Source organism: Mercurialis annua, linkage group LG1-X, assembly GCF_937616625.2.
Source record: "Mercurialis annua linkage group LG1-X, ddMerAnnu1.2, whole genome shotgun sequence".
Taxonomy (NCBI): Eukaryota; Viridiplantae; Streptophyta; class Magnoliopsida; order Malpighiales; family Euphorbiaceae; genus Mercurialis; species Mercurialis annua.
This window is the reverse complement of record NC_065570.1, coordinates 68,520,077-68,535,360: the sequence shown is the minus strand read 5'-3', so window position 1 is coordinate 68,535,360 and position 15,284 is coordinate 68,520,077. Positions and strand designations below refer to the sequence as shown.

At 37.0% G+C, this 15,284-nt stretch overlaps 2 protein-coding genes across 3 annotated transcripts; one reads left to right on the top strand and one right to left on the bottom strand.

Annotated features, from left to right (window-relative positions):
* Positions 1–2,665: 2,665 nt before the first annotated feature.
* LOC126675316 (uncharacterized) lies at positions 2,666–4,279 on the bottom strand. Its single transcript, XM_050369941.1, has one exon. It carries the CDS (start codon positions 4,277–4,279, stop codon positions 2,666–2,668), a length of 1,614 nt encoding a protein of 537 aa, XP_050225898.1.
* Positions 4,242–13,378, top strand: LOC126665813 (O-fucosyltransferase 9). 2 transcript variants are annotated; one of them, XM_050358738.1, is made up of 10 exons: positions 4,242–5,053; positions 5,894–5,966; positions 6,461–6,528; positions 6,947–7,035; positions 7,517–7,714; positions 8,751–8,955; positions 9,042–9,209; positions 10,089–10,256; positions 10,349–10,539; positions 12,979–13,378. In XM_050358738.1, exons 1-10 carry the CDS (start codon positions 4,616–4,618, stop codon positions 13,163–13,165), a joined length of 1,785 nt encoding a protein of 594 aa, XP_050214695.1. In that variant the 5' UTR covers positions 4,242–4,615; the 3' UTR covers positions 13,166–13,378. The 2 variants fall into 2 exon arrangements, with proteins under 2 accessions (XP_050214695.1, XP_050214697.1); XM_050358740.1 differs by lacking the exon at positions 7,517–7,714.
* Positions 13,379–15,284: the final 1,906 nt, after the last annotated feature.

Below are 15,284 nucleotides of genomic sequence, written 5' to 3'. Positions count from 1 at the left end.
AATGATATTCCAGCCAATTTTCATGAGCAAAGCTTGATTCATCTTGAACATATTTTTGAAACCCAAACCACCACAAAGCTTTGGTTGCCTAACATCCGGCCACTTAACCAAACTGATCTTCGTCTTGTTCAGATGAGACCCCCAAAGAAACTTACGACAATTCTTCTCCACCTCCAAGCAAATACTCTTCGGGATTGCCATAGTTTGCATGGCGTAAATGGGAATTGCCTGAATAACAGAGTTAGCCAAAGTAGAACGACCAGCTCTAGACAAAAATTTGTTATGCCACCCTTCTAACCGCTGCGTCATTTTATCAACCACCATTCTCGAATGCCTTTTGGAAACTCTCCCATGGATGAGAGGAACTCCTAGGTATTTACCTAGGTCCAAAGTTTTTGTGAATCCCAAACTGGTTGCCATTGCAAGACTATCATAAGCAGAGACATTCGACGAGAAACAAACTCTTGTCTTTTCATTATTCACTCGTTGGCCCGAGGCTCTGCAAAAAACATCAAGCACTCTTTTCACCACCTCCACTTGATCAAAAGTAGCTTCACAGAAGAGCATGAGGTCATCGGCAAAAAACAAGTAGGAAAGAGGAGTCCCTCCTCTGCTCAGCTTTATAGGCTTCCAGGAGTTATTAGAACATTCAATATTGATGAGATGAGCTAGCCTCTCCATACAAAGAACAAACAGATAAGGGGATAACGGGTCTCCTTGTCTGACTCCACACGACGGCTCAAAAGTGGAAGTAGGGCTACCATTCCAAAGAATATTCATTGACGGAGTGGAAACACATTGCATAATAACTCTTGACAAAGAGCTAGGGATACCAAGAACATCCAGAGTATCCAAAATGAAGTCCCACGACAGCCTATCGTATGCTTTCGCAAGATCAATTTTGATGGCCATGAAACCTTTCTTTCCTTTCTTTTTCCGTAGGGAATGAACAACTTCTTGAGCAATTATAATATTATCCGTTATATGCCTGCCTTTCACAAAACTTGTCTGAGCCGGGCCGATAATCTTAGGCATAATACCTTTAAGCTTATTAGCAATAATCTTAGTAATAATCTTATATGAGACATTACAAAGACTAATCGGACGGAATTGGCTGATGTGCTCAGGGTTTTCGCACTTCGGAATAAGAGTAATCAGGGTCCGATTAATAGCTCGTGGGAGATCTGAACCATTAAAAATGTTTTTAACAAAAAGGCACAGTTTATTCTTGACTATACCCCATTTATTTTGATAAAACATAGCTGGAATCCCGTCAATACCCGGGGCTTTCAGGGGTTGCATATCCCACAAAGCTTGTCTAATGTCATCATCAGAAACATTAGCATTAATAAGATCAAGAGAGTAAGCGTCAAGCTCCGGGAACATACCAGGTAAGGATATTTGCGTAGCGCAATCGTGAGACTTGGTAAACAGAGATTGAAAGTAATCCACAGCCATAGACTGAAGTAAGTCTTGATCATCTATGAAGGCACCTGTATCATCCTTCAAAACAAGGATCTTATTTCTTCTTCTCCTTTGGGTAAGCTTTTTATGAAAAAATGAAGTATTTTTGTCCCCATCCATGATCCACTGACTTCTAGATTTTTGCATCATCAACAAATTTTCTTGAAACAACACTTCATCGAGCTCTTGACGGAGACAATTTTCAAGGTTAGTCAGTTTTTGGGTGAAATACTGATCATTACACCGTTGAACACCCTTAATACGAGCCATAAGGATATTTTTACGCTTAAAAATGTTCCCGAACACATTAACATTCCAGTCCGATGCTTGAGAAGTGAACCTCTCAATAGAATCGATCAAGTCATTTGAGCTGTCCCAAGAATGCTTGACCACCTCATCGAATCTACTATCTCCTAACCAAGCAGCTAGAAACCGAAAAGGCTTGGGCTTATTATTGCTCCTCAGGCCACTAGAGCATTGAAGAACAATAGGACTGTGATCAGACTGAATGCGAGGAAGATGAGTCACAAAATGCTGAGAAAACTTCTGACTCCACTCATTATTACAGAGAAAACGATCAAGACGCTTAGAAAGGGAACCTCTCCTCCAAGTAAAAGGGTTACCACAAAAGCCTAAATCCTCCATATTAAGCGATGAAATCCAGTCACGAAAAAGTCTACACCCTCCAGTGCAATTAGCAGCTCCACCCCTCCTCTCGTTGTCAAACAAAGCTGCATTAAAATCTCCTCCAAGTAACCAAGGACTCTGAATGGTACCCGAAAGTTGGGTAAGGTCAGTCCAAATCAATTTGCGCAAGCTTGCATTAGGATGAGCATAGACCATTGTGAATAAGAAATGATCTCTGCCCATACCAACTTCCATATGAACAAACTGCATATTATTTTCAATAATGGAAATATTAATACCAGATTTCCAGAGGATCCAAATACCCCCCGAGAACCCATGAGCTTCGATTCGATGAGAGAAATCAAACCCGCTCTTACGAATAAAATTATCCGCCTTAGAACCACTAATTCTTGGCTCTAAAATTCCACAAATATCATAGTTGTATTTATTAGTTAAACTATGAAAATATCTAGCAAAGGCCTTGGACCCAGCACCTTGCACATTCCAAACACAAATCTTATAGTTGTAATACATAATAATGATGGTAGAAAGACACCATAACCACTCAGCAAAACTAAACATGAGAAACATCCTCCATGTTCTCCTCATTTCCATTAGGACAAAGATCCACAAACGAAGCCTCCATAGAGCTATTACCATTTAAATCACAAAGTTTCATATTAGGCTTAATATTCCCATTCAGGTCTGCTATATCTGGTGGCGCAGGTTCCAAGTACTCTGATTCCATGTCCATTCCTTCTAACTCCACTGTTTCAGTTTGAGGATTATGGTTGGAGGAGCTTGAGGGATGATTAAAAGTAACAGAGACAACAGAATGATGTTTAGGGTCCAAGTTAGTGGGGGCCTTATTAATTATGAATCTTGTATTTTCAGACCTAGCTGGCATGGTGGGCTTTGGGACTTGGGCCTGTTTGGAGCTAGCCATCACTGATCCATTAGGGTTAATATTGACATTAGCTGCATGGGATTTGATAGGAACCCTGGGTGAAGAATTTCCATGACCCGCCACAGTCTTCAAATTGGTAATATCTTTCAAAACAGAAATATTAGCTTTATTTGGCAGTTGCTCAATCACCTCAATCACTTCATTTTCCAAACTTTGAAATCTAGATCCACTAGATTCTTTCTCGCTAACTGATTTGCCAGGATTGTTGTGATTAGATTTGTTGCTATCAAATCTTGGCTTCCCTCTTCGACCCACTATCATCCACGGGCCGTACTTCGGGTTAGCCACCGGGTCAGACGAGACCGGATCCCGATCAGGTATGGGAACATCCGTCTTCTCACTGATGATCTCTTTAGCTGCCACCGGAGTAATAGTTTCTGGGCAATGCTCTTTAGTATGGCCAAATTTACCACATGAGAAGCAAATTCTAGGGAGACACTCATATTCAACACTTTGAACCCTACCATCCAGGCTGAAATGGGAAACCAAAGGTTTCATTAGGTCAATCTCAACAGCAATGCGTGCAAACTTTCCCCGTTCCGCAGATTCAGTGCAGTAATCAATCCTTATGACCTTCCCTACCATTTGCCCAATGAAACGAAGAACTTTCTTGTTATAGTACTGAATGGACATACCAGGGAGTCTAATCCAGGCAACAATGGATTGAATATTCGCATCAAAACAATCAAAGCTAGGTTTCCACGATTGAACAGATAGGTAATGTCCCAGTATAACCCAGGGACCTCCGGTGATCACTGCTTCCACATCACCACCACTACGGAATTTGACTAGAAAGAAATCATTCTCAAGATCTATAATATCAAAACCCTGTGTAAAATTCCACAAAACATCAAGCCTGTTACACAGGTTTTTATATCCAATAGGACGACCCAAGAGTTTGACAACAACTGTAGTACGCCATGGCTTAGCCAGTTCATCACGAACTCTAGGAGAGAAATCAATAGCAGGCAGGATTCCATCTTTCACAATACTCACATCATCATCATATAGTTCGAATTCTTCTAAATTCCCAGCTACATAATCCTCGCGTGCTTTATCCGCTTGCAAAACTTTGTCTCTGAAAGACATAATCCCAACAGGACTGTCAGGTTGTTCAACATTCCTGAATTTTGCTTTCTTCGTCGACCGATCAGCTGCACTCCACTCTCCTCTGTCATGCATTAATTTGCTCATCAGCTGCACTCCACTCTCCTCTGTCATGCATTAGTGGCAGCAACAGCAACAGCAACCAATTCTATTACACTTTCAGTGACCAAAACAAACACACCGACACGTGACGCCTTTAATTTTCTCTGCTTCTGCTGCAACTGTAACCCCCATTTAACACTCTCTTTCTCTTTAACTCTCTAACTCTCACTTCTTTATGTTTGTGTTTATGTTAATCTTACCTCACTGAGTCTCTTCTTTCTTACTAATTTATCACAATTCACTCATACCCATCTCTTAATTCATTCTCTTTTTCATTTCTCTAATTACCCATCTCATCTTTCTTTAACTTTTTCTTCTCTTTTACTAAATTTCACATCTTTAAATCCAATGCACGGTTACAGCCGCCTTGGCAATGGCCGATCTGTAACTGTAACTGCCGGAACAACAACTCCTTCTCCTCCTTCTTCTCCCCGTCTCCGCCACGGCAGGGGTAAGAACGGCTTAAATGGTGGCGGCGGCGGGTTTGGTGGTGGTGGTGGTGGTGGGAGGTCAAAACAGAATATAGTAGAGAAAGTAATGTTTATAATAGTGACAATTGTGTTTAAAAGAAAAGGGGTGCTTTTGTTTGCTCCAGTGCTGTATATTTCTGGGATGTTATTGTATATGGGATCTTTGAATTTTGATGTTGATTTAAATTTGAAGAATGGTGGCGTTGGTGTTGTTGTAAGGAAACGTCCTCCTGTTGGCTCTGTGTACAGGAGTCCTCAGGTTTTTAATAAGCTGTGGCCATATATGGAGGCTGAGAGCAATGGGAGCTACAATGTGGTACTGTTTTTCTTGCTTTTTTTGTATGTTAAGTGGATTCTTAATGCACTTGCTTTACACAATTTGGGAGGTTAGGATACTGTTTTACATAGCTCGACTGATTTTTTTAACATTTTTGTATCCTTTTAGCTTCCCAATTTGGTCTCATTACTTGAATTTGGATTGCATGTGTACATGCTTATAGTTTTTTTTAGGCTACTTGAAGCTATTTCTAGAAGTTTGCTATATGCATCTGAATTTTTGATGCAAATGGCTATTCAGAGTATGCAATGGCTAACCATTCTTTGATCAGAGTGTCCAATTGTCTAGAAGAAGCGCTTTGGGGTAATCCTGCTCGATAATTCTTAGAATAGTTATGACTATTAGCTAATTAGCTTATTGTTTAGAGGTTTATAATGCTTCTGTCAACCTATTCTTCTGTTAAAAGCATCCCACCATCTATCTTGTTTCTTTCGGTGTAAATAGAAGAAGCTGAGGAGAGAGGTGAGGCAAAGAAGTAAGGTCAGCAAAGGGAGATGGTAAAAAGGACTCTGAAAGAATAAAAAAGAATGGATTTTTATCAGCTTAGGGAGTAGGATAAAACACTAAATTCCTAAATACTCTTTATTGTGATACTAATCACTCTCGAGCAAGATTGATATGGCCGTTGTGTTTGAGGACAAGCTATCCAGTCATGAAACAGTATCTAATCTGTTGTTTCTTGTTTGTCATGACATCTAGATTAGTTCATTTTCTATGCAATGCACATTGTTTATTTAGCTTAATATTTACTTTGTATATTTTATTTTTTCAACATAATTCATTGCACCATGTACAACCGATAACAACCGATTCATGCAGTTGATGAAAGCATGGGATCTAAAGGTGCATGAAGGTTGGAAGCCTTGTGGGAATGATAGTACTTCTCAAGCAGGTTTGATATTTTTGATAACAGACGTGCTTAATCTAAGAATGATCTACTTCCAGAAGTGGTAGATAAAATAAAACGAATTTCAAATTGGTCAGTAACTACTAAATCTGTTTTGGTAGTTGGTAGAAAAAATAAAATATACAATGTGACTGTCCACCATGATTTGTCTAGTTCAAGTGTTCACCATCCTGATATGTTGCCTTCTTTATCTAGTACAAGAGTTCACCAACCTGATTATTCCCTTCTCATCTATTCTCCATTTTGCTTGTAGCATGGAGTACTTCGATTCCCTTGCTGTCCAAGCTCTGAACTGTTTAATATGAATAGTTGCATATTTGTACCTTACCATTTGCTGTGTTCCTCATATTTGGACAGAATTTCAATGTGTTCCTCATATTTGGACAGAATTTCAATGTGTTCCTCATATTTGGACTGAATATTATTAGCTTTCTTACTAGTATTTATTTATTTATCTTCATGTCTTGTTGGTTTCTCAGAATTGCCCAAGTCTAATGGTTATCTAATAATCGAAGCAAATGGTGGATTGAATCAACAACGTTTATCGGTAAGTTTTATCTTTTAAAACTAGATAATTATATGCTCTTGACCAGTGAGAGGCTGCATAATAATATGCTCAACTGACTGCACTCATGTGCTGTAAGTGATACAATGCATTTTACACATTGTTTTCCAAACTTTTGAAGAAAATGCAGCTTCTACGACATCATTGTGGAACATATGAGAAAATGAATAGTTTTTAGCAACAAATATCTACATACACCAATGCTAAGATATACCGTGAAAAACTTTAAAAATTAGTAATGAATTCTAAAAAGTTAGCAGACTTTAGGAAAAACTATGTTGGCAGACTTTAGGAAGGGTTATATAAGCAATTTTACTTGCTGAAGGCATATTTGAAGTATCAATGTTCATTTTATAAAGCGCATATTAGCATAAATTTGTTCTCATTTTATGAGTTACAGATATGTGATGCAGTTGCTGTAGCAGGACTATTGAACGCTACGCTTGTCATCCCAATTTTCCATCTAAATAGTGTTTGGCAAGATAAAAGGTAACTAACTAATTAATGCTGTTGTTGCTGGTATTACTTATTGTTTATCGACTGCTGATGGCAATTTGTATTGGATAATGGTTGGCTAGTAGGGTGGAAAGAACACAACTTTTTTCCCAACATAATAGGTTTTACCATGCTATAGCTTGCAATTTAGCGATTTCAGCTTTTTACCCAGGCGAACTTTGCGTGCATGCTCGTGCATGTGTGTTTTGATAATGATATGTTCAATAATCTCTGAAACTTAAACAAAATAAGTGAAAAGGAAGTCCAATTTTTAGATTAGAAGATGATGTATGATGCAAATATCATAACAAGACCTTTGTGATTCTATAACTTTTTGTATTGATAAAGGATTCCATCTTTTGAAGCTGAGTTCATGTCTTTTAATCTTCCTTATCAGTTATATGAGACTTATTTTGGTGTATTGGCGCTAGATGTTACAAATCATTACTTCTTATCTTATATCTTCTCATCATAGCAAATTCGGAGAAATATTCGATGAAGATTTCTTTATAGATTCTCTTAAGAATGACGTGGAGGTCATTCGAGAACTCCCAAAAGACATACTTGAGCAATTTGACAATAACATAAGCAGCATTGTGAATTTGAGAGTCAAAGCTTGGTCCAGCCCAGCCTACTATCTTCAGAAGGTGTTTCCTAAGCTGATTCGTATGCGGTATGCACTTCTATATTCTTCTATTTTTAGCATGACCGGGTCCATTTTCAATAGAAATACGAAAATTGATGACAGAGCTTTTTTAATTTTATTGACATGCATTTTACTTTATTTTATTAGAGATGCCTGTAGATCACTCTTTTACACAGTCACTTCTTATCTCTTTTATCTCCAGTAACTGACTTCCCAAGGAGTTTCTGCATGAAATGCAGTTACTTTTGCGCCTTACTTTCTTTGTAAGGCATTTTCATTTCTTGGATCCTTTCTTGTAGCATATTTCTGAATTGTCATCCACGTTTTAAATGACTAAGTTCAAACCATGTGGAGTATCATATTCATAATAACCTTTATGCTGGTGCCAAAGATGTAGGCATTGACTTGGCATTGACTTGGCATTGCTTGAACATCTAACCAAAAAGTATGAATTGATCTTAGGGACCACCTCATAAATTAATACAGAATTTCATACTTATCTATTGTATTTCCTCTCGTAAATAAAATCTTAAGTTTTAATGTATCTTTTGGTTCTCTCCATATCATGTGTAATTTTGGCTCTTTATTGATTTGTGCTGATACATTCTTGTAATCAATTCTCATAGCTTCCATTTGCAGTTAGTACTTTTGTTGGCTCCAAAATTTTCTTTACAGTAATGAAAAGAAAAGTTACTTTTCTTGAATGGAACCTAAAACTATTTAGGAAAACCCTCAGATATACAGCAAAGTTTGGCGTCTCACAATGTGATACAAGTAGTTGGACCATACATGTGATGTTGCTAAATAGCTAATAATGTTTACATATTTGCACAAGAACAAAATTATAAATGCAAGCTGTGTAATTTTTGGTTTACGGTTGAGTGGGGGTGAGAAGTAGGTTTGTTTACATGCACCAAAATGGCATGTTCTAATTGTATAATGGAAGTTGTTCAGGTCACTTCATGTATTTGCAGTAAATGCTTTTTTATTTCATTTACATGCGAAAATCATGGAATTCTTTCTTCAGCAGCACATATGTTATTAATAGTTTCTCATTGTGCAGGGCAGTGCGCATTGCTCCTTTCTCCAACAGACTGGCTCATGCAGTTCCTTCGGATGTCCAGGGGATTAGATGCTTAGCCAATTTCGAAGCATTGAGGTTTGCAGAACCCATAAGGACACTTGCAGAGAAAATGGTGGATAGGATGATCAAAAATAGCTCAGAAAGTGGGGGGAAATATGTTTCAGTGCATCTCCGATTCGAAATGGTGCTTTTCTTATTTCTTCGCTTTGAAGGAAGTCTCATTTTTAAATTTGTTACTTTGTTTCTAAGTGTCAATATCTTTTATGGCAGGATATGGTTGCATTTTCATGTTGCGAGTATGATGGCGGGGAGGAAGAGAGACGGGAAATGGATATTGCTAGAGAAAAAAGCTGGAGAGGAAAATTTAGGAAAAGAGGTCGAGTTATAAGGCCTGGAGCAAACCGTGTGGATGGAAAATGCCCTTTAACTCCACTTGAGGTAGTCCAACTGTTCACTTTAGAAAATCAAATCTGAATTTTGAAACAATTTGGTAATGCTAATGCTATGCTCTCAGTTATATGTTATAAAAATTTGCGTGATGCTATAGGAAGTTTAAAGCACCCCACGGCCAAATCCTAGTAGATATTATAAGAGCTCACTATCAACAAAAACCAACATGCATGCATATGCACCGTGATTAAATGATAAGTACTTGTGCAATGAAAAATTATTGTCATTGATGTAACAAAGGAAGCCATTGACTTAACCTTTTTTTCAAGAGTCCTTTCTCTGTTTCTGCTTGTGAAAGTTCCCACATACTTGGTGCTTTTCATGTATATTCAACTACAATATTCTATATCCACCGTATTTCCCGTCATGAAAGTTCTCAGTCATGAGTACTTTTAGATAGAGCTTCTTGCTTTGACTGGGTGATCTTGTATTTTGGCTCACAAACTCCTCTATCTTTGTGTGAAAACACAAGGTTGGACTTTTGACTACGTTTTTTTTCTACTTGGGTGAAAAACATCATTTTAAAGAACAACAGGAAATACTGAAACTTTCCATCCGATATACTCCCTCCATTCCATAAACATAGAAAAAGTAGTGTTTTCACAAGAATTAAGAAACTCATTAATTATGGTTAATTTATTAAAATATCCCCAAGATACCCTTTGAAATTTTTAAGAGTGAATCATTATGGTGGAACTACATTTAATGCTTCTACAATAAAACTATGAGGGTAGTTTGATAATTTTATTTTAAATTAACAATAAATATGGCTAATTTTTCTATCTTTATGGGACAAAAAAAGTGCCTACTTTTTCTATCTTTATGGGACGGAGGGAGTAATATGAATCTTTACGGTTGGTTCTGCAGGTGGGCATGATGCTTAGGGGCATGGGATTTGATAATACCACTTCAGTGTATGTTGCAGCCGGTAATATTTACAAAGCAGAGAAGTTTATGGCTCCACTTAAACAGATGTTTCCACGTTTAGAAACAAAAGATTCACTAGCTACTGCAGAAGAACTTGCGCCATTTAAGGTATCAATTTGCTTAAATATGCACTTTTGTACACATTTAACAAGTAGCTGCGAAAAGACACTATCTTTGTAACATCTGAGTATATGATGTAGGGCCACTCATCTAGGTTGGCTGCGCTTGACTATACAGTTTGCCTGCACAGTGAAGTCTTTGTCACAACTCAAGGTGGCAATTTTCCTCACTTCTTGATGGGTCATCGGCGATATTTGTTTGGAGGACATGCAAAAACAATCAAACCCGACAAGAAGAAATTGGCTGTTTTATTTGATAAACCCAGTATCAGGTATAATTTGATTCAGTTTTGTCTACCCCTTCAGGGTTATGTTTGAACTGAACTGAAGTATATCCACTACTTTGCCAAAAAGAAAAAAAATGCATGTTTTTCTATGTGGATTTATTTTTTCCATAGGTATTTTCGATTGCATTTGTAGTTTAAATCTCCTCTTGCCATTTCATTCCAGTAGTTTCTAAGTGCTTATGGCTAGCCTTTAGCAACTGACATGGCAAAACCATCACATAACATACAAGCTTGTGTATTCTGATGTATAGTAAAGATATATGAAATTCCTATTTAAAATAATGCATGTCTAAACTTAAAAGTAATATCAACAGAGTGTATTGTAGTTTTAAAATTTATGATTTTCGGATTTGGTTTAGAATTGATATGTTAAAAAATTGTGGTTAACCGTTTATATATACAATATTAATTTTTTCATTAATTACATATATACATATAATGTATACATATTACAAATATGTGTGTGTTTAAGAAGAAAAAAATGTGGGAAGAATGTTCAGATCTCAAATCTAAATTGGACAAATACTTGCATGATGCTATTGAGAGTTCTCAATCTTCTTTTGATTTATGAAGTTTGCGAAAATCAAATACTTGTTTGTGTAGTATTTGGATTTATGATTGTTCATTATATTGATTGTTAAAAACTTTGAATGTTTATGTTTTAATTGTTGTTCTTGAATATAGATGCATTAATCCTTTAATTTTTATATATTAGTTGTTTTACTTGTTCTCTATTTTATGGCTAATAATCACCGACGGTCCTCGACTTTTACCCCAAGCTTCCCAAAACCCCCTATACTTTCAAAAGCTTCCCTAAACCCCCCAACCTTTGTGGCGGCGCCATTCACGGCCCTTATAGACGAAAATACCCCTCAGTGCCGTCATTTTTTGGCGGCTGTCATTTAAAAAAAAAAAAAAAAAAAAACGGCGCCAGGTGTCCACTGACACGTCATTAAATATCTAAAAAAAAATTAAAACACCCAAAATACCCTTAAACACTCAATCAAATCGAACCACACCAATCGAACCTAACCCACCCGGTCAATTTTTCAATCACCGTAGCCCGCCGCCATAGTCCACCACCGTCGGCCGCCGCCCTCCGGGCATCTGTTCTTGAAGGAACAGATCGTTCCTTCAAGAACAGCTTGAAGGAACAGATCGTTCCTTCAAGAACAGATCTTGAAGGAACGATCTGTTCCTTCAAGATCCGTTCTTGAAGGAACGATCTGTTCCTTCAAGATCCGTTCTTGAAGGAACGATCTGTTCCTTCAAGAACAGCTTGAAGGAACGATCTGTTCCTTCAAGAACAGATCTTGAAGGAACAGTCGTTCCTTCAAGCGTCTTCTCAGACGAGCTGAGAAGACCACCGGTTGGTTCAGCTCGTCTGAGAAGACGAGAAGACGACCCAGGTCGTCTTCTCAGGTGAGAAGGCGACCCAGCTGGGTCGTCTTCTCACCTGAGAAGACGACCGGCTCCGGTCGTCTTCTCACCTGAGAAGACAACCGGAGAGGTCGGATGGGTTGGGCCGAGTGGGATGGGTCGGGTGGGTTGGGTGTTGGGTTGATGATTTTGGTTAGGGTAGATTTTTTTTTTCAAATATTAATTTGGGGGTATTTTGGGTTTTTCAAATTTTTAGTGTATTTTGATGACGTGTCAGCTGACATGGCGCCGCCAAATTTTTTTTTTTTTTTTAAATGACAGCCGCCAAAAAATGACGGCGCTGAGGGGTATTTTCGTCTATAAGGGCCGTGAATGGCGCCGCCACAAAGGTTGGGGGGTTTAGGGAAGCTTTTGAAAGTATAGGGGGTTTTGGGAAGCTTGGGGTAAAAGTCGAGGACCGTCGGTGATTATTAGCCCTATTTTATGTATAAAACATTGATGTAAAACACTTTAAATTGTTCTTCTTTTAACTTTTACGTATTGCATAAAATGCTTAAATATCAAATTCTTGGGTGGTTAACCATTTCTAAATTTTAGGCTTAGGTTTATAATATTAATAACCAGTGGCAAAACTGAGTTGAACCGGATTGAACCGGACGAAGGGTCTGAACTGTCGGTTGAACCTCTCACTGAACCAGCAGTTGAACCGATTGAACCGGGGGTTGGATCATGTACCAGATCCAATTTTTTTATTTTAGTCAACCGGTTCAACCAGCGGCTGAACTGGTGGCCACCAGTTCGGTTTCTAAAACACCGTTAAAAACCATAACACTGTACATCAGTTTATAGTGTAAACTATGGAGCGGTTACACATGACCAGTTAGCCGGTTCATGCCCACCCGTAGTTCAAAATATGATCATTTTTAATATTTATATATTTAATTGGGTTAATTGTTCAGTCTATATGTATAAAATATTGTTGTTACACTTAAACTTGTTGTTTTAATTTCGATCATTTTTGCCATATATATATATGTTTTGCAGATGGGAAGTCTTCAAGCGTCAAATGCAAGATATGCTCCGTCACAGCGATCTCAAGGGGTCGGAACTGCGAAAGCCTAGTGCATCACTTTACACATTTCCAATGCCCGACTGCATGTGTAAGCGACCCGAAACGAAGCATGAAGCCGATAACACAACGAAACATAATTTATCTTTAACAAGTTTATAGTTTTTGGCACTAGCATTACATAATTCTTATACGTGTAATTCTTTTTGTGTATCATTAAACTTAATTAGATCATTAGATTACATTTTTTCATTAGGATTCATTCATTCTTTGAGGTTGATTAACTCAGGCTACACGTAGCTAAATGATGTACTCACAAATTCGTTGTAAATGATGCTTTATAAATGTACAAGATATATAATCTGTGTTGGTAAATTGTTGGAGAATTTTGAATTCATCCCTCAATCAGCATTCCCTTGTGGTTTTTTTGGCGGTATCATTATTAACCTTTTTTTTAACTTTAAGATCTTTTTTGTAATTTATAAATTACTATTTTGATTTGTAAATGGCTTAATTCCTTAAAAAAATCCCACCTTGCATTTTTTTTTCGTTTATACCATGACTTTGTAAAAACACCATTTGTACCCAATTTTGAGTTTTTATGTTTCATCTCTACCCAAAAATATTAAATTGTACTCTTTTCATTTGAAAAAGAGTCAAAATAATCCTTCGTTTTTAACTTATATACTAATTAGATATTAATGTTATTAATAGTACAAAAATACCATCTTCTTCAAAAAAATTAAAAATAATAATAATTTTTTTTAATTTTTTTAAAAATATTTCTGACAAAAAATTAAAAATAATAATATTTTTTTTTATTTTTTTTTTATTTTATAAAATTAAAAAAATTAATTAATTATTTGGATGTATTTGATTATTTTTAAGTTTAAGGATTTCTTTGTATTTTTTAAAATAGATAAAAGTATGTTTTAAAATCTTTTCCAAATGAAAAGAGTACAATTTAATGCTTTTGGGTAGGGATGAAACATAAAAATTCAAAATTGGGTACAAATGGTATTTTTATAAGGTCAGGCTATAAACGAAAAAAAATACAAGGTGGGGTTTTTTTAAGGAATTAAGCTTTTGTAAATTGATCTAATACTAATTTTTTTGTTAGAATAAAAAAAAATAGGTTGTCATAAAGAATACCTTGAACATTAGGAGCACGTTGGTGTCATCATTGTAGAATGAATTCTGATTCCAACCCTGAGTCTCTATGCTGACCATGAGTCTTGAGTTTCCACCTTGACCCTAACTCCGAGTTCCAACCCCAAGACCCAAACCTAATCTGATTATCGAGTCCGCCCCAAGTTTGACCTAAGTCTTGACCTTAACACCAACCTCGAGTCTCGACTCCGACTTTGAATCCTAATCCCCACCTCGAGTCCATATTCCAAACTTGACCCGAGTCCTGACCCTCACTCCCCACCCTGACTCTCGGACACGACTACCAACCCCGACCTTGACTCCAACCTTGAGTCTTGCCCTCGACCTCAGCTGCCTACTCGACTCTCAATCCCGACTTTGATTTTGAATTCTAACTCTAATCTCGACCACAACCTCGAAGTCTGATTTTGAGCCCGAGTCTTGACCGAGAGCCAAAATCTCGACTATAACATTACGTTATGACCCTAACATTGGGTCTTGAATTCGATCTTGAGTCTCTTTTCTGATCCATGTCGCGACCTCGAGTTTGGACCAATCCAACTTCTGATCCTGACCTCAAGTCTGAACCCTGAGTCCCAATCCCGACTCTAACTCCTGACCTAGCCCGAGTTTTGACCCCAAATCCTGACTGCCGCCCACCACCCAACCCGATTCCCAACCACAATGAATCCTAAAAAACCATCTCATGCTAAAATCAAAAGAAAATGGCTTGTGGATGAGACCAATCAACATCAGCATAAAATTAAACAATTTTAGTTTTGTTGTTATCTATGTATCATTGTTTATATTCAATTATATTAATTAAATTTTAATATTTTTAAATTTTCTATAAACTTTCATAATTAATTAATTATTTTTGGATATGAATTTAAATCATTTAATTACTAAAATTTCTAATTTTTGATTAAAAAATGAAGTTACAATTTTAGATCACCTTGCGTATCAATAAATTTTAATTCCTTCAAATGAACTATGTGTATTTATCTTGGCCATATATTTATGCCAAAAGCTAACAAATATCTTCTTATATAGTTATTTATTAATTGAGACCTCAAATTGAGCTTTGAAAAGTTGAATATGATAAAAGATAAAAAAGGGAATACATTCAATA

What these genes read in the sequence shown, in the direction of transcription:
- LOC126675316 (XM_050369941.1), bottom strand. Translation starts at nt 4,279, where the DNA reads ATGACAGAGGAGAGTGGAGTGCAGCTGATGAGCAAATTAATGCATGAC.
- LOC126665813 (XM_050358738.1), top strand. Translation starts at nt 4,616, where the DNA reads ATGCACGGTTACAGCCGCCTTGGCAATGGCCGATCTGTAACTGTAACT. An exon ending in CCTAAGCTGATTCGTATGCG is followed by an intron (nt 7,715 to 8,750) that starts GTATGCACTTCT and finishes CTCATTGTGCAG; the next exon opens with GGCAGTGCGCATTGCTCCTT. An exon ending in GCCCTTTAACTCCACTTGAG is followed by an intron (nt 9,210 to 10,088) that starts GTAGTCCAACTG and finishes TTGGTTCTGCAG; the next exon opens with GTGGGCATGATGCTTAGGGG.